The 26,601-nt window shown below is 42.9% G+C and overlaps 1 protein-coding gene and 1 pseudogene across 5 annotated transcripts in view; one reads left to right on the top strand and one right to left on the bottom strand.

The window, feature by feature from the left end:
- Window positions 1-26,601, bottom strand: part of LOC120607320 (maestro heat-like repeat-containing protein family member 1) — a 105,896-nt gene that overhangs the window by 41,556 nt on the left and 37,739 nt on the right. For 3 of the 5 annotated variants that reach the window (XM_039869136.1, XM_039869134.1, XM_039869135.1), the window contains 22 exons: window positions 25,414-25,526; window positions 24,954-25,076; window positions 23,861-24,023; window positions 22,680-22,772; window positions 22,081-22,235; window positions 21,584-21,724; window positions 15,343-15,441; window positions 14,717-14,795; window positions 14,074-14,184; window positions 13,018-13,091; window positions 11,974-12,090; window positions 11,730-11,774; window positions 10,719-10,863; window positions 9,990-10,033; window positions 9,119-9,278; window positions 8,577-8,629; window positions 7,862-7,969; window positions 4,843-4,959; window positions 1,826-1,948; window positions 1,317-1,469; window positions 474-596; window positions 32-111 (listed from right to left, as the gene is read on the bottom strand). In XM_039869136.1, the coding sequence (XP_039725070.1) occupies window positions 32-111; window positions 474-596; window positions 1,317-1,469; window positions 1,826-1,948; window positions 4,843-4,959; window positions 7,862-7,969; window positions 8,577-8,629; window positions 9,119-9,278; window positions 9,990-10,033; window positions 10,719-10,863; window positions 11,730-11,774; window positions 11,974-12,090; window positions 13,018-13,091; window positions 14,074-14,184; window positions 14,717-14,795; window positions 15,343-15,441; window positions 21,584-21,724; window positions 22,081-22,235; window positions 22,680-22,772; window positions 23,861-24,023; window positions 24,954-25,076; window positions 25,414-25,524 (2,417 nt within the window). In that variant the 5' untranslated portion in view covers window positions 25,525-25,526. Of the gene's footprint in view, window positions 1-31; window positions 112-473; window positions 597-1,316; window positions 1,470-1,825; window positions 1,949-4,842; window positions 4,960-7,861; window positions 7,970-8,576; window positions 8,630-9,118; window positions 9,279-9,989; window positions 10,034-10,718; window positions 10,864-11,729; window positions 11,775-11,973; window positions 12,091-13,017; window positions 13,092-14,073; window positions 14,202-14,716; window positions 14,796-15,342; window positions 15,442-21,583; window positions 21,725-22,080; window positions 22,236-22,679; window positions 22,773-23,860; window positions 24,024-24,953; window positions 25,077-25,413; window positions 25,527-26,601 lie in introns of those variants that run through there. The other 2 variants (XM_039869138.1, XM_039869137.1) reach the window with 2 other exon arrangements.
- LOC120607571 (uncharacterized) lies at window positions 16,734-16,852 on the top strand (annotated as a pseudogene).

Below are 26,601 nucleotides of genomic sequence, written 5' to 3'. Positions count from 1 at the left end.
AAGGAAGGCAGAGTGGATAGCGTGTTGTTACCTGAAGTCTGTGACGATATTCATTGCCATCTGCCTAATGGAACTGGAGATGAAGTTCGGTGGCTCCTCCTTGATTAGCTCCTATCTCACACACCACACACACACACACACACACACACACACACACACACACACAAGAGGAAGGTGAAGATATTTTTCTTGCCTGCCTCCACCTCCCTTCACTCCAGGCTGTGAAGATAGAACCCAGAATTTTCAGGGACTTCCGAAGACTCTGAGGATAACACCTTTCTCCTACTTCCTCCCCTGCTGCACTCACCCCTGCCTTGAGGATGGGAAAGGGAACACTGAGGCCCGAAAAAGACACTGAAAGTCTGGACTTTGACCCTCCAGGCCTAGCTTAAGAGCACTACCAATGGTTTCCACGAGGACACATCCTCCCTCCTCTCTGCATTCCCACCTCCATCCTCCTGAGAAGTACTTACCACCATGAGGTTTACGATGTCTAGTTTGTGGGGGAAATTGAATTGAAAGGCCTTGCGCTGGCTGCTCAGGATGTTTGTCAGTGTGGTCAGGGCATTCAGGTAATCCAGCTTCAGGTTCTTATCCTGAATGAACAAATATGCTCAGAGACCTCCAAGGTGGAAATGATCCTGGGGCAAGGGCACACTTCCTACACGAAGTCTGCAGGATGAAGAGCTAAGCCTTCTGTAGCCTTCCCTAGGTTGGCACTCTGTGTCTTTCCGCTGAGGGCAGCCCAGGGCATCTCTATAGGACATAGGGTCATCCCTCTCATCAACCCCCTCTGGAGCCCCTTCCTCACATAACTCTTAAATTAGGATAGGTCTAACTTCCTTATCTCTCAACATATTGTCTTCCCCTTGAATAAGTTCTACCAAAAGATGTGTAGTTGGGATTGGGAAGAGGTTCTTCTCCAATCCTGGGGACACATGTTCTGGACAGACAGCAAAGGCCAGAAAATAGTACGGGGGTCCCTCTACCTCCCCTAAATGCTTCTTTTTATGAATGTTAAGAAATTTAGGTTTTACTCATCCCTTCATCAGAGAGGGCAGTGAAGAGCCCAAAGGCATGTTACGCAGCAGGCCATCAGAGAAGGAGACACTTTCAACAGACCTGAAGTTATTGTGGTCTCCTCCTTGGGCCAGTTAGTGTCTCAGAAGAGCATGATTAAGTGAAATGATTGAAATGTGAGAGAGGATGTAACCATACTAGCCCCATCCCGAGTCCCATCCAAGGCCAGGCATCTTGACTTTGGAGAAGAGAGGGCAGGGATGGGATGCTGGAGAAGCGGAGTAAGCAGGAAGTACCTTTTCCACAATGCAGTTGTGGTAGTGTTGCAGGACCAAGGCCAGGATGGCATCTAAATGCGTGAAGATGGCTCCCTTGCTCTCTAAAATAATCTTGCTATAGCTTAAGTAGATGGTGTTACAGACCAGCCCCCATTCCCTTTGCTGATGTTCCTGTAGGAGGAAAGGGGAAACTTGCTTTCTCCTCACCTTATCCCCCTTGCCTGCTGGAGAAATGAAGGTTCAGGGAAGAAAAGGTTGTCCAGAGGGTGCAGAAGAGAAAATGAGGCTATGGAATAATGAGCAGCTGGAGAGAGTAGGGGGTGCAGCTGGTATACCAGAGCCTGAAGTGTGGACATGAATTGAAGGAAAGAGAGAAGAGAATGAAACTTCCCCACAGTTGGTCAGAGGGAAAGAGAAGCATTTTTTGGAGTCACGAGGACTCAGAGAAGTGAAGAGGCTGGGATGATGGGGATGCATTAAAAGGCTTTGTGTGGGAGGCTGGCAGAGCCCCCTGGGAATGTCATCACCTTCATCAATTGGAGGATGGATGATGAGTCCTTGTCCGTGAGTATAGCACTATAAACTTCCAGTTGGTCCAGGACTGTTGTTAGATGTTTCATGGACACGATACTGAGCGCCACAGCAATGCCCTGTAACAGGGATAGTCTCAACTTCATGTTACAGCTCTGGATGAGCCAAGCACCGGCTTTGTTCCCCCAGAAGCAGGGATTAAAAGAGGAAGGGAGAGAAAAGGGAGAGAAAAGAAATGGAAGGAGAATTTGGTTCCCCGGACTGGAACAGTTTAAAATCCAGATGGAGACCCAAAATCTTTGCAAGAAGTAATTCAAGAAGCAAATTATCCCAGATTAAGACAAATTAGAAGCCATATTTACAAAATCTTGGTATTATCAAATCCTACATCGCACAATAGAGAATACTCATATGCACTAGGAAATCAGAGACGGGCTGTTCTGAGGAGGGAACAGAGGGGAAGAACAAATCCCAGACACCTTATCAACAGGACTTGAGAGCTGATCAGAGAGGGGACAGAAGAGAGGAAAGACTCAGAGACAATGTCAGTATTTCCAGTTCTGAAGAACAGGAAACAGCAGTAACTCTAACCAAAATGGGCAATTGGAAAAGGGGGCCTATAGGTTGGAGAGGGAGGAAGGAGTGTCTTTCTGGATTTGTTGTATGGGAGGCAGAACAACTAAGAGGAAATGGTGTTGGTGCCAGTGGGTCTGGAAGTTGGGGCTAGAAGTGTGGGTCTGGGAATCAACAACCCAGGGAGAGCCAAACCCATGTAGGCTTGGGGATTCTGTGGCTCCTGCCAGGAACAGTCTTTAACTTCAGTTCCTCTGCCTCGTAGCAGGCCCTTGTGACTTCAGCCAAGCCTCTTCCTAGAGTGTACTCAACAAGGATAACTGAGCACAGAGCTAAAGAAACACCCAAATCAGACATGCAGGTGCCAGTTGTTTGCGAACTGGGTCATTTGAGCAGGAAGGGCTGCCATTAAGACTTAACAGCAAGAGAAGGCAGAGTGGACAGGACCTGGGGATAGTGACAGGCTCTAGGACACAGATCCTTGAGAAGGGATAAAGTATTGGTGGTACTGTAGATTTTTGGACTCCAAGTAGATGAAGGGAAATTTTTACCTAGTTAGAAAGCAGGGACTAGTGGAGTATCAGAATGGGGCTCTATTCTGTCCCTTTTCTTATGCCCTCCCTTAGCCATGGCTTCCACTCATCATGATTATTGTCATCAGCAGCAGCAAAACTGACATCATCAGATTACTGGTGTTTAGTTTGTACCAGCCTTATACATGTTATTTCATTGATCCTTACCCTAAAGTTTTGAGATAAACATTATCATCCCTTTTTTATAAACAGGGAAAATACAATGTTTCCCAAATCTAGACATCAAGCTCAGATCCGAGTTCCAGATCTACATGGCTACCAGACATCTCCATCTATACCTGAGCTATACCTGAGCACTCCAACCCCTCGTAGTCAAAAACTGAATGGATCATCTTCCTCCCTCTTTTGTCCTGGGTTTCTGGTCTCAGTGAAGATTACCATTCTCCTCCCGCTGAGATGCCAGAAACCCAGGAACCATCCTGGACATCCTTCTCCTTTTTATATTTATCTTCTATATCCAATTTGTCCCCAAGTGCTGGCAGAGTGAAGTAAAAGTGGTCACCTTTACTTCCTTGTCAAAGAACTCTGCATTCCAGTCCCACCAGACCACTGACTATTCTCTAGACGGGCCCCCAAAGTTCCTGCTTTCTAATCTTGACTCAGAATATTATGTCAATTCTAATGTCTTTCTCTCTCCTTCTCCTAAACTCACCCCAACAAGCCCAAGTCCCAGCCACCCCATGCAGCCACTATGCCTCAGTGACCACTCATGTAGCCTTTAGTAAGGCTATTCTATGTAGTTAGCTGTTTCCTTCCTGTACATGTCTTGTCTCCCCACTGATACTGTTTGCAACTTGGGCTTGGTAAATACCTGCTGATAACCGTGATGGTGAAGGATGCTCTGAGAATCTGGCAGGGGAGGGGCACGGGAGAGGGAAGACCTGAAAACATGGACACCAATGCTACCAGTAATCAACACTTAGAGAGTACTTATGTGCCAGGCATTGTTCTAAGCACTTTTTCATTTTTAATCCTCAAAACCACCTAGGACATACATCACCTCTGTGGCATTCCCACCAAAAATGCATAAGCTAAATCTAATCATGAGGAAATATGAGACCAACCAAAAATGAGGGACGTTTTACAAAATAACTGATCTGTACATTTTTTAAATAATAGAAGATAAAAATGAGGACTTGTTCTAGATTAAAGAAGAATAAAGAGAAATGACTACTAAATATACTATTTGATTCTAAATTAGATCCTGAACCAGAGGAAAAAAAATATTTTTCTTTTGTTCTAAAAAACATCAACATGACAATTGATGATTTTTAAATCAGTTCTGTAAATTAGATAATGCTATAGTAGCAATGTTGATTTCCTGATTTGGATCACTGTACTGTGCTTATATAAGAAAATAACTTTATTTTTAGATAATACACGCCGAAGTATTTAGTGGTAAATGGACATCATGACTGCAACTTCCATTTCAAATTAAGAAAATACGATAATAAAAAGTTGATAAATAAATGATATTATTTATATGAAAGAGAGAATGATAAAGCAAACATGGGAAAATGTTAAGATTTTGGGGATCTGGGAAAAGAGTAAACAGTATATCTTTAGGGAATTTTTTTGCAACTTTTCTTTAAGTATGAAATTATGTCAAAATGAAAAAACTTTTTAGGATTTATGCCATGAGGATGGTACCATATCCTCATTGTAGAGGAGGAACCTGGGGCTCAGAGAGGTTCAGTAACCTGTCTGAGGGCACATAGCTAGTAGGTGGCAAAGCTGGAATTCCACCCACGTGGTCTGGCTTGCCAGGTCCGAGCCTTTAGCCACCTTGCCATCCTGCCTATTAAACTAAAAATGTTCCCCGCTTTTGCCAGTGCCGTCTATCTCACCTCCCTCTCCTGAAGCTCCTCATGGGCAGTTTGCAAGATGGAGGAGAGCATCATCTTCACCAGACTTACTTTCCTTGAAGTCCTCAGAGTGAAGCCAAATAATTTATATAGGAAAGCCTAGGAGAGGTAGAAGTGTGGGGTCATGCATAGCTTGGAATGAGGTTAGGGCAGCCTGGGGAACATGCATTTCCAAGACTAGCTTTGTCACTATCAGCCACCACCTTCACCCACTGCCCTATCCTCCACCATGGCCCTCTTGCTCTCTGGGGCCATCTGGATGAGGTAGTAATCCTATCGAGCAGGAGCTCAAGTTAGAGAGAAGAGAAAGCTGAATTTCTAATTTTTTAGCCTCTTAGGGATCATCTGTTAGGAGCCTTCCCTAATCCACATACTTCCCTACTTCTAGCTAGGAAATAAAAACAGTTCCTTAAATTTGCATTATTTTAAAATAAAAATTACATAATTGAAAAACTTTATGTAATCTTTCTCTCCCTCCACTGAATTTCAATGGCCTTTATCCTTGTGTACTGCACATTGCCCTGTCTACCTTCTAATACCAGCATGTGTGGACTCACCCACTCCCCTATCTCAGGTTCTCTACATATCCTATTTTCTCTGTCTAGAAACCTCTTCCCTGGGTTCTTCAAAATGTCTCACTGTCGTCTTTCAGATCTCAGCCCAGTGAGCATTCCCTAAGCTCCTAAGCTTCTCTCCAGCTCGACGTACTGTTTTTTCCCTTCAGAGCTCCGTTGCAATCATTCATTCTCTTATTTATGGATTTGTTTGATTAGTTCCTAACTTGTCCCAGCCCCCCATTTCCAGTGAGAACAAAGCCGAGGAGCAGTGTCTGTCCCATCCATTGCTCTGTCCCTAGTGCTGACACAGCACTTGATACAGTATGCAAACAGGACATACCAATGAATGTCTCACCAGGTTTTAACTCTCCCCTAACACTTCTCTATGGTACCTTTTCCCTGCTCTAGCAGATGCTCTTGGTGCCTTTTCCAGACCCGAGGGTTCCTTCCCTTCAACTGATTACAGGTACTTTTGTGAATAGCTATCTCCTGCAGCCTTCTGGGGAGAATTACCCTAGGGTGACTGGGCCCTCCTTGCCTGGGGTACCTGGGAGCTATATTCTTCTCTCTCTCTTCCCTGTCCTGTACCAAACTTGGAAACTTGGAGCCAGTGATAGACAGGCCAGGGGAGTGGTAGGTACAAAAGCCTCCCTCACTTGTCTCCAGGCAAGATAGGCTCTGAGGTGCAGTTTCCATCCAGAGCTCTCATGGGATCAAGCCACATCCTTGCTTAACCTCTTCTCTCCCCTATCCTGCATCTTTTACTCTATCATAGCTTCTCCAGAGAGCACTTCCTTGCTAAGTCACTTAACAAGAACCCTCACCTGCTCTGCACAAATGAAACCTGACCTAAGGCACCTACTTCTGTTTAGCAAATGACGACTCATCTTTCTAGATATATTCACTCCTCTGCAGGATGATTCATCTTCCCAGTTTGCCCAGGACTAAGGTGGTTCTCAGGAAGCTGAACTTTCAGTGCTAAAATTGGGACAGTCTTGAGCAAACCTAGGCAATGGATTGCTTCTGAGAAAGCATCTCTGTCCAGCCTCCACAGGCCTCCTCTGTGCTCCCAAGCACACAGGGCATATTTCCATGCTGACACTTACAACACTTATAATAATTGCCCATTTTCTTGTCTATTCATTCAAGCAGACAGTGGTTTCCTGAAGGCAGAGTCTGTGTCTTTTATATGAGTACCCTGCATCTAGTCCAGTGCCTGTTATGCTATAGGCATTTAGTACATATTTTTAAATAAATGAATTAATAAGATCAGAATTCCTATTGCTTCTTTATATCCCTGATTTACCATCCACAAAGCTGTGCATATAGTAGTTGCTCCATAGATATTTGTTAATAATAATAGAGCAAGTAGTCTTGGAAATAAGGCCTCTTTTCTGGAAACCCCCTAGAATGGGTTCCCCAATCCCCAGACTGTGGACCGGTACCAGTCTGTGGCCTGTTAGGAACCAGGCTGCACAGCAGGAGGTGAGCAGTTGGGTGAGCCAGCAAAGCTTCATCTGCATTTGCAGCCGCTCCCCAGCACCAGCATCACCGCCGCAGCTCCACCCCAGATCATCGGGCATTAGATCCTCATAGGAGCACTGGTCTCGGGTGCCAAAAAGGTTGGGGACCGCTGCCCTAGACCCCAAATAAAGTATTGCTCACTGATAAGAAAACAAGATTAAAAATCAAGAAATCTGAATTCAGGTGTCAATTTTACCAATAATTTGCTTGAGACTCTAAATCCTTCTGAATACTGTTTCTTCATCTACAAGTTAGGGATAATGACAGCTATCAGGTTATTTAGCCTTTGCATTCACTGGTATCCTTGTTTAATCCTTGTCTGCTCTCTGGTGATGTAGAAGTTACTTTTTGCTGCTTCTCAAGTGAGGCAACTGAAATCTCAAGGATGCTAGGACACTTGACCCAGATTACACCAGGAGTGCATGGAAAAGCCAGGGCCAGACCCCAGGCCTTCACCACCACAGATCTTGTGCTCCGCGAGGAAAGGAGCCCATCTTCCTTCCTTAGCTCTGTATCCCCAACACCAAGCACAGTCCCTAGTCTATGACATGCCCTCAAATATTATTTGAATTCACTTGCATAAATCTGACTCTAAATTCAATAATCTTCCACTACACCCAAGTACCAACTCCATCCTGTTACAGAATAGCTGGGAGGTTCTATTAAGACAGCAGATGGCAAAGTTCTTGATAAAGCCTAAAACACTAAGAAAATTAAGACACTTTGATATTTTTGCTGTTTCTGTGTGACCACCAGCTCTTTGTCTTCTCCACTCCTTGATTCCCAGGACACAGGAACACTAGTTTCTCTTCCCCAAGTCCTATATCTCGTGTGCATTTCTATAGCCCCTCCCACCAGGCTCCTCGGAAACTACCCTCCACCCCACTGTTCCCCTGCAACCACCACACACCCAGACACACCTTCTCCTCACCATCATCACTGAAATAACTTATCTTCTCCAAGACAACTCTGATGAGGTGCTCCAGCCAGTTGTCATCATCGATGGCCACTAATGACTGACTTGAAAACTGAGGAAGAGGAAGGGATAAGAGGACCATGAAGGACAGTGGCTTGGATTTTCTGCCCCACGGAACTGGGTCAGGAGGAAGCAAGAGATAGGGAACATGATCTGTAATATGGAAAAAGAGCTCAAGAAATGGGGAAGAGCTGAAATACGTGGAAGGCATTAGTCGGTACTGAAGAATGATGATACAGTGACAATGATTGTAACGCCAGCTACATGTGTGAAGCCCTTTCCATTTTACAAGGCCCTTCCCTATTATCATCATATTTAATTCTGCAAGACAGGAGTTACTTTTGTTTTACAGATGAAGAAGCTGAGGCCTACAAAGGCTGAATAGATTGCCTAAGGACACACAGCTAGGGTCCTTTTCTTTACTCCCCCTTGATGTAGGGCTTTGAAAATGTGGAAGGTGAGTCAAGGCTTAGGATATAGTCAGAAACTCTGATGCAGGGACCAGGTGGCAAGGGGACCACAGAAAGAGTTTCTCTTGAGCAGGGAGGTCTTTGATCATGGCCTCAGTCTCTGGGTGGGCTGGGACTCTCTTCCCTCAGAATCCTGAAGAGGGAAAATGCAGCAAGCAAGGAGGTGGGTAGCTTTTGGGGAGTGCTTACCTGGAGCAGCCTGCCCTCCCACTCCTTCTGATTCAGGTTCTTCTCAGTGTGATCTAGGAAAGGAGAGAGCTTGGGGACCCGCCCAACCAGAAGGCCCCAGCCAAGGAAAAAGAACCAACATTTGAACACTATGCCAGGCACTGAGCCTATAAGATAACTGCTCGCCCACTTTACAGAGGCTCCAGGAGATGAACGACTTTCTAAAAGTCAAACATACACACTTGGCCAGTGTCCAAGCAAGGATATAAACTTGGTCTGTCTGTTTCCAAAGCCTACATTCTTTCCTGATCCTCTGCCCATAAGAAGGGGCAGGAGTCATTCTGTGAACTCTGGAGCCACAGAACTCTAGACTATCTATCTGCTCAGTGTGGAACAACACCCAAATAATCAGACCTATCCAATGGCTTCTCAGAGGGACAGAGAAGCTGGTCCCAGTTCTCCTAACCCAAAGGAAGGTCCATCCTGCACCTTTGGACTCCATCTCTTCTGGAGTCTGCCCACTGCCTCAGCTCCATTTCTCCCTCTCCCAACCAACCTCTCACCATCCAGTATCTGCAACATCTGGGGAATTGCCTTCATCCACAGCTGGCCCACATTAGAGTAGATAACGGGATGCAGGGAGGTGATAGGATGCAGAGTATATAGCAGCCTTAGGGAGCTTGCACCAAACTCTTTTTCTCTGTAGGGCTTCCGAGAAAACATCTGAGAAACAAGAGAAGCAAGCAGGAGGCAGAGAAAGGATTTAAGGGGGAAAAAAGATTAGAACAAACCCATAGAATGGTAGAGGTGAAACTTACACCCTTCCCATTCTTTTCCACCTGTTGAACTACATGTTCTCCAAGATGCTCTTGAAACATCATCTCCTCTGTAATGCCCTCCTGATTCTTGGAGACAAAGTCAGCCCATCGCTCTTCTAAGATCATATTGCACCCTGTGGATTCCTCTATTAGTATATTTATTACACTGAATTATGGGTGGTTATTCCCAGGCTTGTCTTCCTCACTAAGACTGTGGACACCTCAAGGGCAGGTCTATCTTTGTCACTCCAAATGTTCATAATGTCGGGGCAAGTAGAGAAACTGAAAACATACTTGCTGAGAAATGAGCTCCAGAAAGGCATGTGGACTTCTCCAAGGTCAACAGAGAGCAGATCGTAATAAGGCCACATAGGAGACAGGCTAGGTCTTTCCCATCCCCCAGGCCTTCTCCAACTTCAGGCCTGATCACTATGCTCCCAGTTCCCTTCTCCAAGCTCTTTGGCCTAGATTACCTCTCCCCAGAGTCTCCATGATCCTAGGCCCTACCTCCTTATTCCATGTCCAGCATAATGCCTGAAATAGAACAGTGCTCAACTATTTGTGGGATGGATGGATAGATGGATGGAGATGTAGTGTTCATCCCAGCATCACTTACCACAAGATGGGTCATGAGTTTCTGTGGGGAGATGAACTGGGTGGCTAAGTTAAAGAGAGGATAAAAGAAGAAGACAGAGTCAGTGCAAGCTGTAGGATGCCCAACCTCCAGCCCCCACTGGCAGCCCATCAGTACTTCAGAAGAGGAGAAAGAACAAAGTGGAGAGGAAACATCAGAGCCAATGCCATGGGGGCTTGTAATGTTTTGACTCAGTCTAAAAATCAAATCATTACATTTTCAGCTTATGAAAAACACACACGCATCAAGTATTGTGCTGAACAGACATCCTCACCCCAACACTGACTCTCACTGAGATTAGGGGTGAGGGATGGGAACACAGAGTGAGGCTCAGAGTTGGAGCAAGGAAAAGCTAAGGGTCAGGAATGTCTGTGTACTTATTACTTTGTAATGTTTGTGTATCTCAATTAATAGTGTTTTAAAGTGAAGAATAAAGGCAAGAAGGAACTGTGTCTTCCAGAGGAGTCCCCTTTTCATCCATAGGGCCAAAAAGCCTTAAGCTGCTCCCCTAACCCTTTGATTTACTCTTCCCATCATGGCCCAGGCTTGGGTCCTGCAGCTTCCCCCACACCACTGACCTGCATCCTCTCCCCTACACCCACTACTCCCGTAGTGTCTCCATCAGCCTCCCACCCTAACGCTCTATGCCTACAGCAGCCTAAGCTTTCACAGAAGACACCTCTCCACAGGCTGCCCCACCCTTGTACTTACGCCTGAGGTGAAAGCCGCTGAGGTAAGGAACCTGGCCCAGGAACCAGGCCTTCAGAGCCATTTCCGTGGCTATTTTACACAAGGGCACAAAGGCCGAGGTGTTGCTGGGCTCACACGCCAAGGTGATCAGTTTGGGCAAGGATACCTGGGAGAGGATGTGGCAACGGCTTCAATGTCAAGCCCCAAATCAGCCCCAGTCATAAGTTCTCCAACCTCATGATCTTGTCTTCCTTTCCTAGAGGGCCAATTTGAGGCCTGTATACACAGACCCCCATCCCCCTCATTCATATTCATTCTCATTCTCATTCTCATTCTCATTCTCATTCTTCTATTCCTTCTCTCTCATTCTCTCTCTCTCTCTCTATCTCATAAATCCCTCTATATCCCACCCAACTCCACATTGGTAAAATAACCAAGGTCCTGATTAAAATTGCAGTAGCAAGGACTTGATTAGCTAGACGGGCTTCTTGAAATTTGGAATTGTATGACTTGTAATTGCCTTCATTGGGGAACATTCCAAGGGCAGAGCCATGCTGAATGCCAAGAAACAGAGCTTGCTAAGAGAGCAAATCACATGTCCTTTTCCTCCCACAGCCCTTTATTCAACTCTGATCCACATCAGCTCATACAAACCTCCAAGAATCGTTACAGGTTGCTAAAGAACAACGTAGAATATAATCACACACACACACACACACACCCTTTTACAAAAGGAGAAACTGTAGCCAGGAGAGCAATTGATTCAAGATTTTACAGCTAAGAACTGGCTGAGTGGGACTCAAGCTCAGGCCTTCAGATTCACCACCCAGTGACTCTGCTCTACCGAGCCACTTCTCAGAGGAGCCCCAGGCACTTGAATGGGACCAGGTGGAGGTGAGGAAGGGTGGAAGAGATAGTATAAGGAATTATATGGGGTAAGGTGTAGAATGCAGTCTGGGGGGTCAGGGTAGTGATCTGGGGAGCCAGGGGAAGAGAAAATGAAGAGGCCTCTTTGACCCTAGCTGCTTGTACCATCTTTAGGATTTTGAAACACATTATTCCCATGTCCTCTTCATTCTGGAATAAGAAAAGGAAAGGTATAAATCTGAAACCAACGCTAAGTCCCCCAGTTCGAGGCCTCTCTTGGCTCACTGCTCAGGTTTTAGAGGCCAAAGCCCTTCCCATGTGCCCTTCTGTTCCCAACCGTGCCCTCCTCTTGCTCCCTCCCCTGAAGACTGCCCCCCATTGGTCTCCCTTCTGCTTGGTCCCTGCTCACTGAGGAGTCGGACTGACTGAGCTTGATGATGTAGTTGATGATGATGTCCCCCTGGGGCAGGGCAAAGTAGTTATGTTGGCCCAGCATCTCAATGAAGTTCAGGAGGGGCTTCCGCACCTGTGGGTTCACAGATCATCACATGTATAGACAGGAAGGCATGTTCCAAGTGAGGACAGAAAGGGCCAGAACAGGTGAGGGGCTCAGATCTCCTGACTCCAAGCTCAGTGTGACTCTTCAGTGGGCTCTGGATGATAACAGACTACTAGCTGCTGAAACTGACCAAGTCTGTACTCCACCCTGAAATTCTAAACCACTTCGGCTCCTACCATCCTCCTGGAGAACTGTAAGCACTTGTCTTGCTCCCACCTTATTTCCCTAGGGATATGAAAATTGGCAAGAGTGTTGGGTAGAGCGAGAATCTGAGTCCAGGAAAGGTCTCATGTTCTTACCTTCCTAGGGAAAGTCAGGAACAAATCCCACAAGTCCTAAAGGCCCAGCCCTCAAGATCCTAGGCTACCTATTAACCTGAAGATTTAGGACTTTGTTTTTAGGGATGATGCAGTTATTATTGCACATTTGGCACCGCAAATCACTGCTCCCCTGTTCTGCATGATCCAGAGCTGGAAGCAGTCTCTGCTGTCTCCAACCCTGGCTGCAGAGCTTGTTAAAAATGTGGCTTCTCAATCCCATGCCAGATGGGATGTTTGAGGGCTGCCTTCCCCCAGCAAACCAAGAATTCTCAGGAGGCAGAATTAGTATCTTTTAGAGCTCCATATCCCCACTGGGCACATCACAATGCTACCCACAGAAAAGGTTCAGAAAACAGGAAAGAACCATCTGTTCACTTCTCAAACCCTTCTCAGGTTTTAAAAAGCCCAAGCGTAAGCTACGGGCAGCAGTCGGAGGCCAGAATTGGCTTGGCAAGGGTGCCTTACTTTTCTCCTCATCCTCCCTAATTTTCTCCTCTCCATTTTACAGGACCTCAAGGTCTCAAGAAAGCAATTGCCTGCCCTCCCAGCCCGAACATTCTGCCTTTCTGCTCACTGGTTTGAAGTCCTCCTGAATCACGTTGATGATTGAGTGCATCACCTCGCTCTGCAGTTTTTCTGTCTGAGGCACTACAGAAAAGACAGACATGCAGCAGGGGGTCAGTTTCCGCCCTCCTTCTCTGTTGTTTTGGTGGTATAAGAAGACAGACTGATGGGAAGAATTCTAAGTGCAGTACTGGTCTTCAAAGTCCAGGTGGAATCCCAGAGGTTATTTCCACCATCCCTCTGCTTCAAACTAGTCTGAAGAATGACCTAAAACAGTATTTTCATCAAGCTGGCACCTGAGCCTCAGCCCTTGTCTTCCATGACTGCCTACACAAATTCCCGGCCAGCTGAGCTGTTGTTCTCACCTTCTGCACATCTCAACCTTTATAATTGTGACCACTGCTCTTCTTCAGTGTGAATTCCCTCTCCTAAATCAGACCCTTCTTCCCTGCTCTCAGTACATGTCCTACACAGAGCCTATCCTATCCCTCTTGACTATGCCTTCTCTGCACTCCTGTTTGCACATTGCCATGCTCACATTTAAACAACTCATCACATATTATCTTGCATCGTTTCACTATGTAAATGGCCTCATCTTCCCTACTTGATAGTGAGTTCCTTGAGACCAGGGACTATGTCTTATTTATGCGTGCATTTTTTGTACCAGGCACTGTGCCAGGCACACAGTGAAGGTGTGACAAACAGTTGATTGGAGTGGAAGCCTATACTCTGAAATAATAATCATACACTAGACCACGATAAAACTGACTGCATAGTGGGTACTGGTCTAAGGCGCTCACTTATGTTTTCTCATTTAATTCTCACTAAAAATGCCTAAAGGTAGATATTAATGTTACCTGTTTTTCAAATGAGGAAATAGAGGCACAGAATAAAAATAATCTGCCCCAGTTTACACAGCTAATAAGTGTCAAAGTCAAGATTTGAATCCATTGAGTTTACATTGAGTTTTAAACTATGCTTTTAATTACTATATGCAACTGTCTACCAGAGAAAGGAGATCTCATGGGAAAGAAAGTCCCCAGGACCAGGCTCAGTTCCCACTCACCTTCCTGGAACACATCCATGAACACTTGAAGGGCTGATACTGTCTTGGCTGGATCCTTGGACTCCATGGTCTTTCGTATTAAGAATACCACCTGATCATTGTATAACTTGGCTATCAGAAGGGCGTGAATACAAGGGAGTCAAGGGTATGTTTAAGTGGCAGGTGGTAAGCAGGAGTAAATCATGCTCACAGCAAACCACTGATGCCAAGGGCTGGATAAATTAGGGTCCATTAGGTTGGAGGGAAAAAAGGAGAATCAGTGTTTGTCCAGCATGTGCCAAGCATGGGGCCAGATGCTTTACTTGAGCTAGGCCTCTCCCTCCCTGCCCCACCATGCGCCCTTCTGTACCTCTCTCATGATCACCAGTGCCGTAATCACAGTATCACCTTTCTGAGTTTGGGATGAAAGGAGAAAGGGAAGCCAGCCCCAGGTGAAGGGAGTGGGAACAAAAAAGGTAGGGGTGTAGCAATGTCTATGCCCTTCAAGATTCATTGAATTTCAAAGTTTACATAAATTTCTTTGCATCTTGTCTAGAGAACGGAAGGCCCTCATGAGAACCTAGGCCCCCACCCCGGTTCTGGGAGAGACAAGGTCTTGAGAACCCACCCACACACATACCTGCGGCTAGGGAAATTAACTTACTCAGGATACAGAAAGCTCTCAGGGCAAGGCTGTGGTTCAGTACAGAGTGAGAATCTGAGTTGTTGACTTTTTCAGTCAGCTGTGGGGAGACCAAGGTCATCAGTCCCTGGGCATGGGTGGGGAAACTGAGGCATGCAGACATAAAAAGTGTAGCACTTGACCATAAGGAGAACATGAAAATAGAACCCAGGAATCCAAATCCGCAATCCCAAAGGAAAGAGGACAGTGTCCAACAAATTCAATGTATAAAAGGTAACACCTTTTCGCAAAATGTTCAGTTGTCCTCTGAGTACTCTCGGCTGCAACACAGAAGGCCTGATATTTTCCACAGGCGTGATGGAGTGGTTAGAATCTTCTTTCCTTTAACCAGTTTAGGGGAGCAACAAAGATCTCCACCCCAAGAAACATACAGAATGTGTCAAATTTACCTCATGGAGAATATCCCACTCTGTGACCAGAATCCAGGCATTAGCCTGTTCCAGGAAAGCCTGGGGTACATAGCATTAAGGTCACCATAAAAAAAAATCTGGGCCATATGGAGGTTGTGACTTGGGCTGGGGTATCTATCACCTCCAAAGAAGACAAGAAGGGCAAGTCCAGGATACTTCTAGCCCCACAGCACTCACCTGGTTGAATAGCATGCCTATAATATTTTCCAGCTGGGATTCCAAGTTTATTCCTCCGCAGCCACTGAGAGCCAGAGCATCCACGAGTTGGAAAATACACTGTGTGTGTAAGGACAGTCAGCACCAGTCAGCCCAGCCCTTGCCACAACCTCGAGGAAAAACCTTTTCTCATGTCTAAACTACTTTGGTTCAGCATCTAGTTTTTCCATAGCCAAATACAGCCATGATCTGCTCTTCCACCTCACCCAGGAAGCTACATTTATTTTCAAATAATCTCATTATTCCATAGAAACTTTTAGGGCAAATCAACATTGCAGGTGTTGGCTGACTTCAAAGAAGCAGGATAAATAAATCGTGGCCAACACAAAAACTAGTTCTATTCTCTTTCAAAATTCAGAAAACCAAGTTTAAAAGCCTAAATATCTACTCTCTACCTAGTGGATTTTATTGTTTTGTGGGCTGTTCTTATCACTTGTGTGAGAGCTCTACAAATAGCCTTAGTTTCCACATGTGTAAACATTCCATTTGATTTTTTTAAAAAGGCTCTGAGTCTAATTGACATATAATAAACAGTATACATTTAAAGTATAAAATTTAAAAAGTTTCGATAAATGCAGATACCTATCCCCACAATTAAGATAATGAACATATCCACCCATCCCCAAAGTTTCCTCTTGTCTCTTTGTAATCTCTCCTTCAGTCCCCTCCCAGCATCTTTCCTTTTCCCAGGCAACCACTGATCTGCTTTCTGTCACTATAGATCTGTCACTTACTTTTTAAGAAACTGCCAAACTGTTTTCGAAAATGGTTGTCCTAATTTACATTCTAACAGAGGAGCAATGGTATCTCACTGTGATTTTCAATTTCTTATGTCTAAATGATGTTGAGCACCTTTTCCTGTGCTATTTTGCCATCCCCATATCATCTCTGATGAAGCATCTATTCAAATTTTTGGCAAGTTTTTAAAATTTTTAAATTGAGTTTTGAGAGTTCTTTATATATTTTGGATACATATATGTGATTTGCAAATATTTTCTTCCAGTCTGAGACTTGTCTTTTCATTCTCTTAACAGTTTCCAAAAAACAGAAATTATTCACTTTGATGAAGTTTAATTTATTTATCCAGTTTTCTTTTATGGATAATTTTTCCGATAGTATAACTAAAATACCTTTGCCGAAGCCAAGTTCATGTAAATCTCCAATGTTTTCATGTAGAACTTTGATAGTTTTAGGGTTTATATTTAGGTATGACCCATCTTAATTTTCATACATGGTGTAAGGTATGAAATTCATCTTTTTTGCATATGAATATCCAAAAGTTCCAGCACCATATGTTGAAGAGAATATTCTTTCTCCAACAATTGTTTTTACACTTTGATCAAAAATCAATTGACTACGGCTGTGCCACTCTGAACATGCCTGATCTCGTCTGATCTTGGAGGCTAAGCAGGGTCAGGCCTGGTTAGTACTTAGATGGGAGACCACCTAGGAATACCAGGTGCTATAGATGGGGAAAAAAAATCAATTGACCCTATATGTATAAGTCTATTTCTGGATTCTCTTCTATTAAGTTCCATTGATCTATTTCTCTCTCTTGATGCCAACAACACACTGTCTTCATTATTGTAGTTTTATAAGTCATTCTTCTTTTTCTAAACTGCTTTGGCTATACTGGGCCTTTTGCATTTCCATATGAATTTTTGAATCAGCTTGTCAACTCAATTTTTAAAAAGCCTCCTGTGATTTTTATTAGGATTGCATTGAATCTATAAATCAATTCACGAAGAATTGATTTTTTAGCAATATCAAATTTTCTGATTCATGAGTACAGCATATATTTCCATTTTTTAAGGTCTTCTTTAATTTCTTTCAGCAATGATTAGTAGTTTCCAGTGTATGGGTCTTACAGATCTTTTTTCTGATTTATTCCTAACTATTTCATATTTGTATATAGATGATCGTGTTGCCTGCAAATAAAGACAATTGTACTTCCTTTCCAATCTGTATGCCAATTAGGTTAAGTGTTTAACAGTTTAAATCTTCTATATACTTACTGATCACCTACTTGTTCTATCAATTATTGAAAGAGGGGTGTTGAAATCTCTGATTTTGATTATGGATTTGTCTATTTCTCCTTGCAGTTCTATTTGTTTTTTCTTTATCTATTTGGAAACTCTGTTATTCAGTACATAAACATTTAGAATTGTTATGTGGTTTTCATGAACTGACTCCTTTATCATTATGAAGTGATATTCTTTATATCTGGCGCTATTCTTTGCTCTGAAATCTACTTTGTCTGATATAAATATAGCCTTTTTGTTAAGTGCTAACATGATATGTCTGTTTTATCTATTTACTTTTCATTTATTTGTATCTTTATCTTTGAAGTGCGCTTCCTGTAGGTAGTATATAGGTGGATCTTGCTTTTTTATCCATCTAACAAGCTCTGCCCTTTAATTTGGGTATTTAGGCCATTTACATCTAATGTGATTATTTATATGGTTAGGCTTAAATCTATCAACTTGCTGTTTGTTATCTATTAGTTCCCATTCTTTGTTCCCTTTTCTCTTCCTGCTTTCTTTTGATTTAATTGAATATTTTTATAGTTCCATTTTATGTCCTTTGTTGGCTTATTGGCTATAACTCTTTGTTATTAGCTATAACTCTTTGCTATTGGGTTTATAGCATATATCTTTAACATATTCCCGTCAACCTTCAAGTGATATTACACTACTTTATGAATAGTAAGTATAAGCATACTTATACTGTACTTTCTGCTATTGTTGCATACATTTATTTATACGTTATAAACTCCACACTACGTTGTTATAATTTTTGTTTAGTTGGTTATCTTTCAAAAAGCTTTTTAAATAAGAAAAAATATATATTTACTCACATAGTTACCATTTCCAGTTCTATTCATCTCCTTATATAGATTCATATTTCCATCTGGTATCACTTTCCTTCTGCCCGAAGGACTTCCTTTAACATTTCTTATAGTGTCCTCTACTGGTGATGAATTCATGAAGTTTTTGTATGTGTTAAACATTTTTGTTTTCATTCATTTTTTGATATTTCCACTGGTATAGAATTTTAGGAGACAGTGTTTCTCTTTCAGTTCTTTGAAGGTGTTATTCCACTATCTTCTCACTTCATTGTTTCCATTGAGAAATCTGTTGTTATTATTATCTTTATTCCTCCACATGAAAATATGTTGTTGTTGTTGTTTTGTGTTGTTTGTTTCTATTTTTGTTTTTACTGGCTGCACTTAAGATTTTCTCTTTTTCACTGGTTTTTAGAAATTTGGTGCAGTTTTATTAATATCCCTTGTGCTTGGGGTTCATTGAGTGTCTTGGATCTGTGGGTTTATATTTTTATTCAGACTTGGAAATTTTTCAACTATTATTTCCTCAAATATATTTTCCATTTGTCCCCTTTATGAGAGGACTTGAACTGCACATAAATTAGGCTGCTTAACATTGTCCTTCACCTCATTGTCCCTCCTTCATTTTTTTTTTATCTTTTTTTCTGTTTCATTTTATGTAGTTTCTATTGCTATATCTTCAAGTTAACCAATTTTTTCTTTTGGAATCTCTAAATCCTATCCAGAGTTTTTGCATTACAGATATTCTAGTTTTTAGCTCTAGAAGTTCAATTTGGGCCTTTTTAAAAAAATATCTTACCTTGTTTCTATGTAACATACTTAATCTTCCCTCTAGTTTTTAAGCCAGTTATAATATCTGTTTGAATTTTCTTGTACGCCACTTCTAACGTCTGTGTGAGTTCTGGGTCTATTTCGATTGATTTTTCTCCTTATTATAGGTCATATTTTCCTGCTTCTTTGCATGTCTGGTAATTTTTTATTTAATGCTACTCATTGCAAACTTAGCTCATTGGGCACTGGATATTTTTGTATTCCATAAATATTCTTGGGTTTTTCTTGGGACACAGTTAAGTTACTTGAAAATAATTTGATCCTTTTGGGGTCTTGCTGTTAAGATTTCTTAAATAGGACCAGAAGAGCATTCAGACGACTGATAATTTCTCTCCCCCACCCTCAGTACTCTACCTAATGCCCTGTGAATTATGAGGTTTTAGGTTGATTGGTGGGAACAAGTATTATTCTTGATCCTGCATGAGTTCTGGCTATAGTTCTTTTAAATCTTGGTTCTTTTCCTCACCTGGGACCATTTCTTCACATGCATGGGCTGTTTAATATTCTTCCCTGTAAACTCTAGCTGCTTTGCTGTCTCTGGACTCTCATCACCATTTTCTCAACTCAGGAAGTCCATCAGACTCTTCCTGGGTTTTCTTTCCCTCTGCCACTACCTGGAAACTCTCTTAAGGAAGTAAACTGGAGCAATGACAGGGCCTACCACATATCCATCCTGTCTCTCAGGAACCACTGTCCTCTGTTGTCTGATGTCCAATTTCTTGAGACTATTATTTCATATATTTTTTCTAGTTTTTTATTGTTTCAGGCAAGATGGTAAATCTGGTCTCAGTTACTTCATCTTTGCCAGAAGCAGAACTCCTTCCACTGGATTTTGACTATTTAACATTTCCTTGCCTTTGGTTTGCCTGATGGACTGCCAAACTGGACCAGGCTTGCTAAGTAGAGCTGGTTAGTGCTAGTTGATGTCCAAACAAAATACTAACAAATATTCCTATTCTTAATCATTATCCCCTGGAGTGGGAGAGAAGAAGGAGAGAGAAGGAGGAAGTAGCCAAAACATTTCCACTGTCAGCTAAGACATAGCGTAGAATTTCTACCTGACCAATCTGCATACTAGCAGTTAGGTTACAAATTTCATCCTTCCAACTGACTAATTAACTACCCAGAGCAAGTCTCTGTTCCAGGCAACATGCAGACATGTGACAGGAAGGACTGTGGCTGGTCCACTAATGGGGAAAACTCAGAATACATACGTGAGAAAGGAAAGGTCAACTTTTCATATACCAAGGAAAGTGCATTTCAACTCTTCATATGCAATGGTAAACAACAAACTGTGCTCTCTGAAAATTTGATGTTAATGGGTGCTGCATTCAAAAATAAATTCCCCTCTTCAAAATGCATATTAATTACAAATGCATATTAACATGTTGAGCAACCAAGAAAAATGTGCCTCTCAGATGCCTGCTCTGAGGGGCATAACTGACCAACTTCTCCAGCTTCCATGCTCTAAAATCAATCACTGTGTTAAAACTGAGGCCAGATTCTCAGAGGTTTCTCCCAGTCAATGACTGAGCATGGCTGGTCCACTAAGGCAGGCCTATTCATGCAAGATGCAAGACTTTCCTGATGGGTGATTTTGGCTCAATGACTCCCTGTTGGCATTAGTGAAACTTTCTTAGAACTACACTATAACCTAAGACTTTCCTGTCTTCTTCCCTTCTTTCCTCCCTCCCCCTACTTCTTCTTTATCAAGGCTCAGCTCTGCATCTCAGTCTGATGGCTCTCCCAGCCTCCTGTGGCTATCTTCCCTGTTTTCCCTCACAGGTGTTCCTCCAGTAAAGCTCTTGTACCTCTAACCCCATGTTGGTATCTGCTTCTTGGAAGACCAGACTAAGCCACATATTGAAGACTCTGAGAAGTCCTACAGTTAAGAAATTTGTTGAATTTTAACTCAGCATTTCCCACTCATTTTACTAAATAACACATGTTCTTTTTTATATAATAGCCATTAAAAGCTTGGGAAACTTGTTTTGAGAAATGCCTTGAATTGGAAGGAAGACTAAAACAACAATCAGAAAATTTGGGTTCTGGTTCTTGGTCTTCTGCTCATAAAAATATCTAATATTGGTATAACATTTCTTTCATTGGTAAAATTCTGATATGACCCCAAAATTCCAGGCCCCTGGTGTGCACACACCCTCTCCCTGTTTTTCAATCAAGCACTAATCTAAGTGTTGATGTGAAGGTATTTTGCAGATGTAATTAAGGTTCCATACCAGTTGTCCTCAAAACAGGGAGATTACCCAGGTGGACTGGATCTAATCTCATGAGCCCTGTAAATCTGGACCTAGAGGTCAGAAACAGGGAAGTCATGAGAGATTTAAAGCATGAGGTGGATTCAACAAATGGGCATGGCTGAGTTCCAGTAAAACCTTAGTTACAAAAATAAGCTTCAGGCTGCATTTGGCCTATGGGCCATGCTTTGCCAACTCCAGCATTAACTACTCAATAAATATGGAATGCAATGAACTATTTAAATTTCCTTCTCATCCCCACCCCAATCACCTGGGAAATGTAGAAAGGTGTTACTTTTGTGGATATCAAAATCATTAACCATCTGGTTAACCGGTTCACTTGGTTCTTGAGTTTGAATGGTGGTATGAGATAGAAGAGGTGGCCAATTATCACCAGAACTTGCTCTGTCACCTGTGCCCAAAGAGACACAACAAACATGCCTCAGAAAAGGGATGAAGGCAGGACAATCTCTCAGGGGCTTTGCCTTATTCACCTTTGTATTCCCAGGGCCTAGCACGGTGCCTGGCAAATGAGAGTAAGTAGTAAATGTAAATTGTATACTTAACAAATAAGTGAATGGACTATTGATTGTTTTCTGACTGTATCATTTTCTATAGAATAGGAAGAAAAGCCTGAGGACCATCACCCTGCTCTCCTGGAAGGAGAGCTTCCACCAGCAGATAGACAGATAGAGCCCAGCCTCACCTTTGGCTCAGGCCTTATTCTTTCAGTCCTTCAACCCAACCCTTACTATCTTGCACTCCCACCTTGTCTTTGCTCTTCAGAGACCAACGGTTAAAAAGAACTCGGAGGGTTTGGTAGGCCTTGATGGTCACTGCCTCTTTCCTGATGTCCATCACTCCCTCATGCTCAGCACCCAGATCCAGATGCTTCTGGGCACTGATGACCAATCCATAGAGCACTATGAGGGGAACAGAAAGTTGGACCTGCCATCACCTTTCCCTTCTCACAAAGGAAAACATACACACCTATGGGCATAGTTCTCTCATCCCAAACCCTAAAAAGGTTTCTGCAGTCCTGTGCTGAGAAAAACCAACCCATTCACAACCTCTACAACTATCTTTCTTTTCTGACCACACCTAGTTTCCCCAGCAGGGGCATAGAAAGTGAAAGAAAGGCTGTCAACATCTACAGCATCCCTATCAAACTTGGTCCTTGCCCCAAACCAGACTAAGAAAGCTCAGATGGAGAAGAACATCTACTCATACCTGGCCTGCTCTCAGCCATCTCCTGCCCTTTCCCTAGCTTCTGAGATCCACATTCAGAGGAACTCAGTCTCCTCCTGGCCTTCTTTCCTCCCTCCTTGATTCCAGCAAAGCCTTCCCCAGACCCTCCTAACCCTCACCATGACATATTGCCAACATGTCATCCTCCTCTTGGGCCATCTTCAGAATGCGCAGGATATATTCCCATGTGGCATCAATGTAGCGGGCTGTATCTAGGAGAGAGAGTACAAGAAAAACATCCCTATCCCATAGTGAGTAGTCTTCAAGCCTTAATGTAATAAAACCTTATTGATTAGGGTCTTGGAGATCTGGGCTCTGATCCTAGCTCTGCCTCCAAAGAGTCTGGGCAGCCTGGAGCAAGTTACTTAATTTACCAGAGTTTCAGCTTCCTTAACTGTTAAAGAGGACTAAACTTCCTGATGTGACCCCTCACAGGGCTGCTGGGAAAATTAAGCTCAGTAATGGATATTAGCAAGCATATAAATGCAACGTATTGCCACATCCTATACATGCACACACTCTTTCAAGAACCTTTAAGGAAACAAAAAGATATGCTCTCTGAGGCCTATGTGAGAACATTTGCCCTGATTAGATCAAGAGACATTTCCAGCTCCTTTCACTGTGTCCTCTGAGCTTGCTGTATAGCCCAACCCACATGTCTCATCATTTTGAACCTAATTCCAGAAGGCCAGCTGACTTCCCCTAACCTCTCCCTGGCTCCAACTCCAAGTGGTAAAGAAAGGCAGTTACCATCATTTGCCCAATGACTTTTTTTCACATTTTTTGATTGAGGGAGGGAAGTGGAATAAGAGAGCTTGCTGTCACCAGTAGCCACCACGATGGAGATTGTATGGTGATTCTCTGTCTTATCCTGCTACATTATTACCTTCCAAGCCTCTAAACAAATTAAAAACTCAGGTTCCCTTAAGCAAAGCACTCCTCCCTTCATCCTTTGCCCTTCCCCACAGCTGTTAAATGGGGGTTTTCTATTCAACCTGCTCTCTCCATCTTTGTTTCTAAGTCTTGTATCTAGCCCCACAGTCTCACATGCCCTAATACACCCAACTGTGCCATTCCTGGTCTCCAGAAACTCCCTTATGAGTTCCCATAGGCCCCACAGGGATACTATTTCGTCCCGGTCCTCTCTACACACACATACCCATGACTAAGCTAAGTGGAGACATGTCCAATGAAAGGAATCAGGAAGATAAAGCTGTAATCTGGATTCCATATAGTGCCCCCACCCACTGCTGACCCGGTCCTCTTCTCAGACTAACTCTTTCATCACAGGAAGCCATACCCTGGCAGAGGCTGAGCTTCCCCACTGCAACTAGGAGGCCCCTCGGGGGCAGATTTCGCACACGCAGTCTGTCCCATAGCTTGGCAATGACCATTCCTGGAAAGTGGGACCCCAGAGCCATTAGGACCGCAGTGCACATCTCCTCCAGTTCTCCCTCTGACTTCTGGAAAGAGAAAGGCCAACTGTTTCAAGGCTAATCCTCAAGATGAGTCCCTTGGCTTCTGGGAATCAGCTTAGCCAATAAGTGATTCTCTTTATCCTACCCTCATCCTACCACCCAATTCAACATACACCTTCCCCAAGGTGAAGGGCAACAGCTTCCTAGAGTGTGCAAGAGGACAGGAAGACAAGAAGTCTGCGAAGTTTCTAGCTTGCGTGTTGGGGTAGGAGTGAGGATTGGGGTTTCTAGAGCACAGGGCTTCCCTGCAGCAGCAAGTGAATCATCATGAAGGTGAACAGATTGTGGAAGCAACTTTGGAAAATCCCTAATAGGTTGGAGGTCTTGATCGGAAGACAGGCATGCCAAAAAAGGCAGGTAAAATGAAGGACACTTTGTATGTAGGTAGTTAACCAAGAAAATAAGAAACCAGATTAACTCAGTGTCAGAAAAGTAAGTACAAAAGTATGTGGATAGACAGACAGGTAGATGTCATGGATGCTCAGTCTGAAGGTGGACTAGCAGGCAAGTGGGTAGATACAAAGGTAAACAGGTTAGTAAATAGATTGAGATGATTAGCTGAGTTGCAATGACAAAGGTGACTGCCTAAGATATCCCAGGGGGAGACTGAGGACACAGTGTGAGGACCAGATTAGGCTTTGAGGTCCAAAGCCTAAATCCTTCCCCCACTTTCCATTTCACTTCTCCCACCTTACTCCTTCACTTCATTACTGTATCTTCTATGTCAGCGTTCTTGAGACATGTTCAAGGTACAAGCTATAGGCTCTAGTAAATTGTTTAGAAGACTGAGGTACTCATATCCCAGATATCACTTAGTTTCCAAATGTCATCATCCCCTGGAAAGGAACTCCTGGATTTACACCTGGGATCCTTTCTTCCCCTACATCCCCCAACCCAGAGGCATGGACTCCTCACCATTGTCCTCAGGTAGTTGACAATGAGATCTGTCACCTTCTGGCACTGTGCAGTCTCCATCTCATTATTTAGGATTTTGACTTCCAGCAACTTGAGAGTTTGTAAGACATTATCTGCTGACAACTATAGGAGAGAGGGGACTCAAGAAGAGTGGAAGTTGAAGGGTGAAGAAAATAAAAGGAATGATGATCCGTGGTAGAGAAAAAAAGAGGAGGTGTGAATCTAGAGAGGGGATTAAGCTGGACTGGGGGGGGGGGAAGGAGGGGCTGGAGAAGGTATAAGTCAGACTAGGAACATCAGAACCTGATCTAGAGCTGTGAATGATCTGGACCAAGTAGTGCTCTGCTACCTGGAAATTCTTCCCACTCCTCTGACACAATGGGTATGTGTCTAACCAGCTACTTTTATGAAGGTGGTTCTACCCTGGCTGGAGTCAAAAAGACGTCTGAGATGTCCTCACCTGACCAGCAACTTGGAGTGCTTCCATAAAGTTCTCAATGTTCCTTTCTGAGATATCGCATTCCAAGTCTCCTTTATCAGTCTCCGAGGAATCTGCCATAACTCTGAACATCTCTGTAAGGAATAAAGAGGGTAGGGAGGGAGGAGCTGTTTCTCTCTTGCTTAAGGTGGGTTATTTCCTCAGAGGTGGGTATCATGGTATGATGAAAACATGCAAAGAATAATGAAAACTCAGAAGACACAGGTTTGGCTCCTGACTCAGACATTGCCTCTCACTAACAAGATACTCTTTGGCATTTCACTTAACTTCTAGAGACTCTATTTTTCCATATGAAAAGTAAAGATAATAAAAATTAATATGAGAATCAAGAGATGCAATATGTGCTATTAGCTATAACTTTTAAGATCTCAGCCTGCCCTTTGGATCACATCTTTTCCATTGAGATCATAAAATGCCTTCTATAGGTAAAAGTTAAAACAGAATGAAACAAGAATTTATAGATATGAAAAAAGTACTAATTAGAGAACTTGGAAATTAAAAATATAAACATTAAAACTTTAAATCTCAACAAATAGGATATAAACAAGACTGAACACAGTTAAAGAGACATTAGGAAATTAGAAAATAGTTCTCAGGAATTTAATCAGAATGCAATGCAGATAAATACTTTTTAATAAAAGAACATTAACAGACATTTAGGATAGACTGAGAAAAGTTCCAGAAGAATGAAGAGAAGGTAATAAGGATAAGTGAGAATTTCTAGAATTGAAAAAAAGACAAGAATCCTCATATGGAAAGTGCACTGTAAGTATCTACCAGAATAAAGTTTAAATGATGCTTTAGTGAAACTGAAGAATATCAAGAATAAAAACAAAAATTCCAGGCCACTAGAATAAAATAAAAATTACCTACAAAGGAATAACAATCAGACTGGCATCTAGTTTCTAAACGGCAACAAGAGATGTCAGAATATAATTAAAAAAATAGCATGTTGCATGTTGTACTTTCTATAGCATCTAAAGTAACCACTACAGAAAATACGAAAGAATGTATAACAACCAAGGTTATAGAAGGGGAAAATAAAATGATTTTAAAAGTAACTCAATCCAAGTAAAGGCAAGAAAATAGAGAAATGGAGGACATAAGAACAGGTGGCATATTCAAAAAGTGTTTTTAAAAGAAGGTAGA

The sequence above is a fragment of the Pteropus medius genome, unplaced genomic scaffold (assembly GCF_902729225.1).
Source record: "Pteropus medius unplaced genomic scaffold, Ma_sr-lr_union100, whole genome shotgun sequence".
NCBI classification, from domain to species: Eukaryota; Metazoa; Chordata; class Mammalia; order Chiroptera; family Pteropodidae; genus Pteropus; species Pteropus medius.
This window is presented reverse-complemented; position numbering and strand designations above follow the sequence as displayed.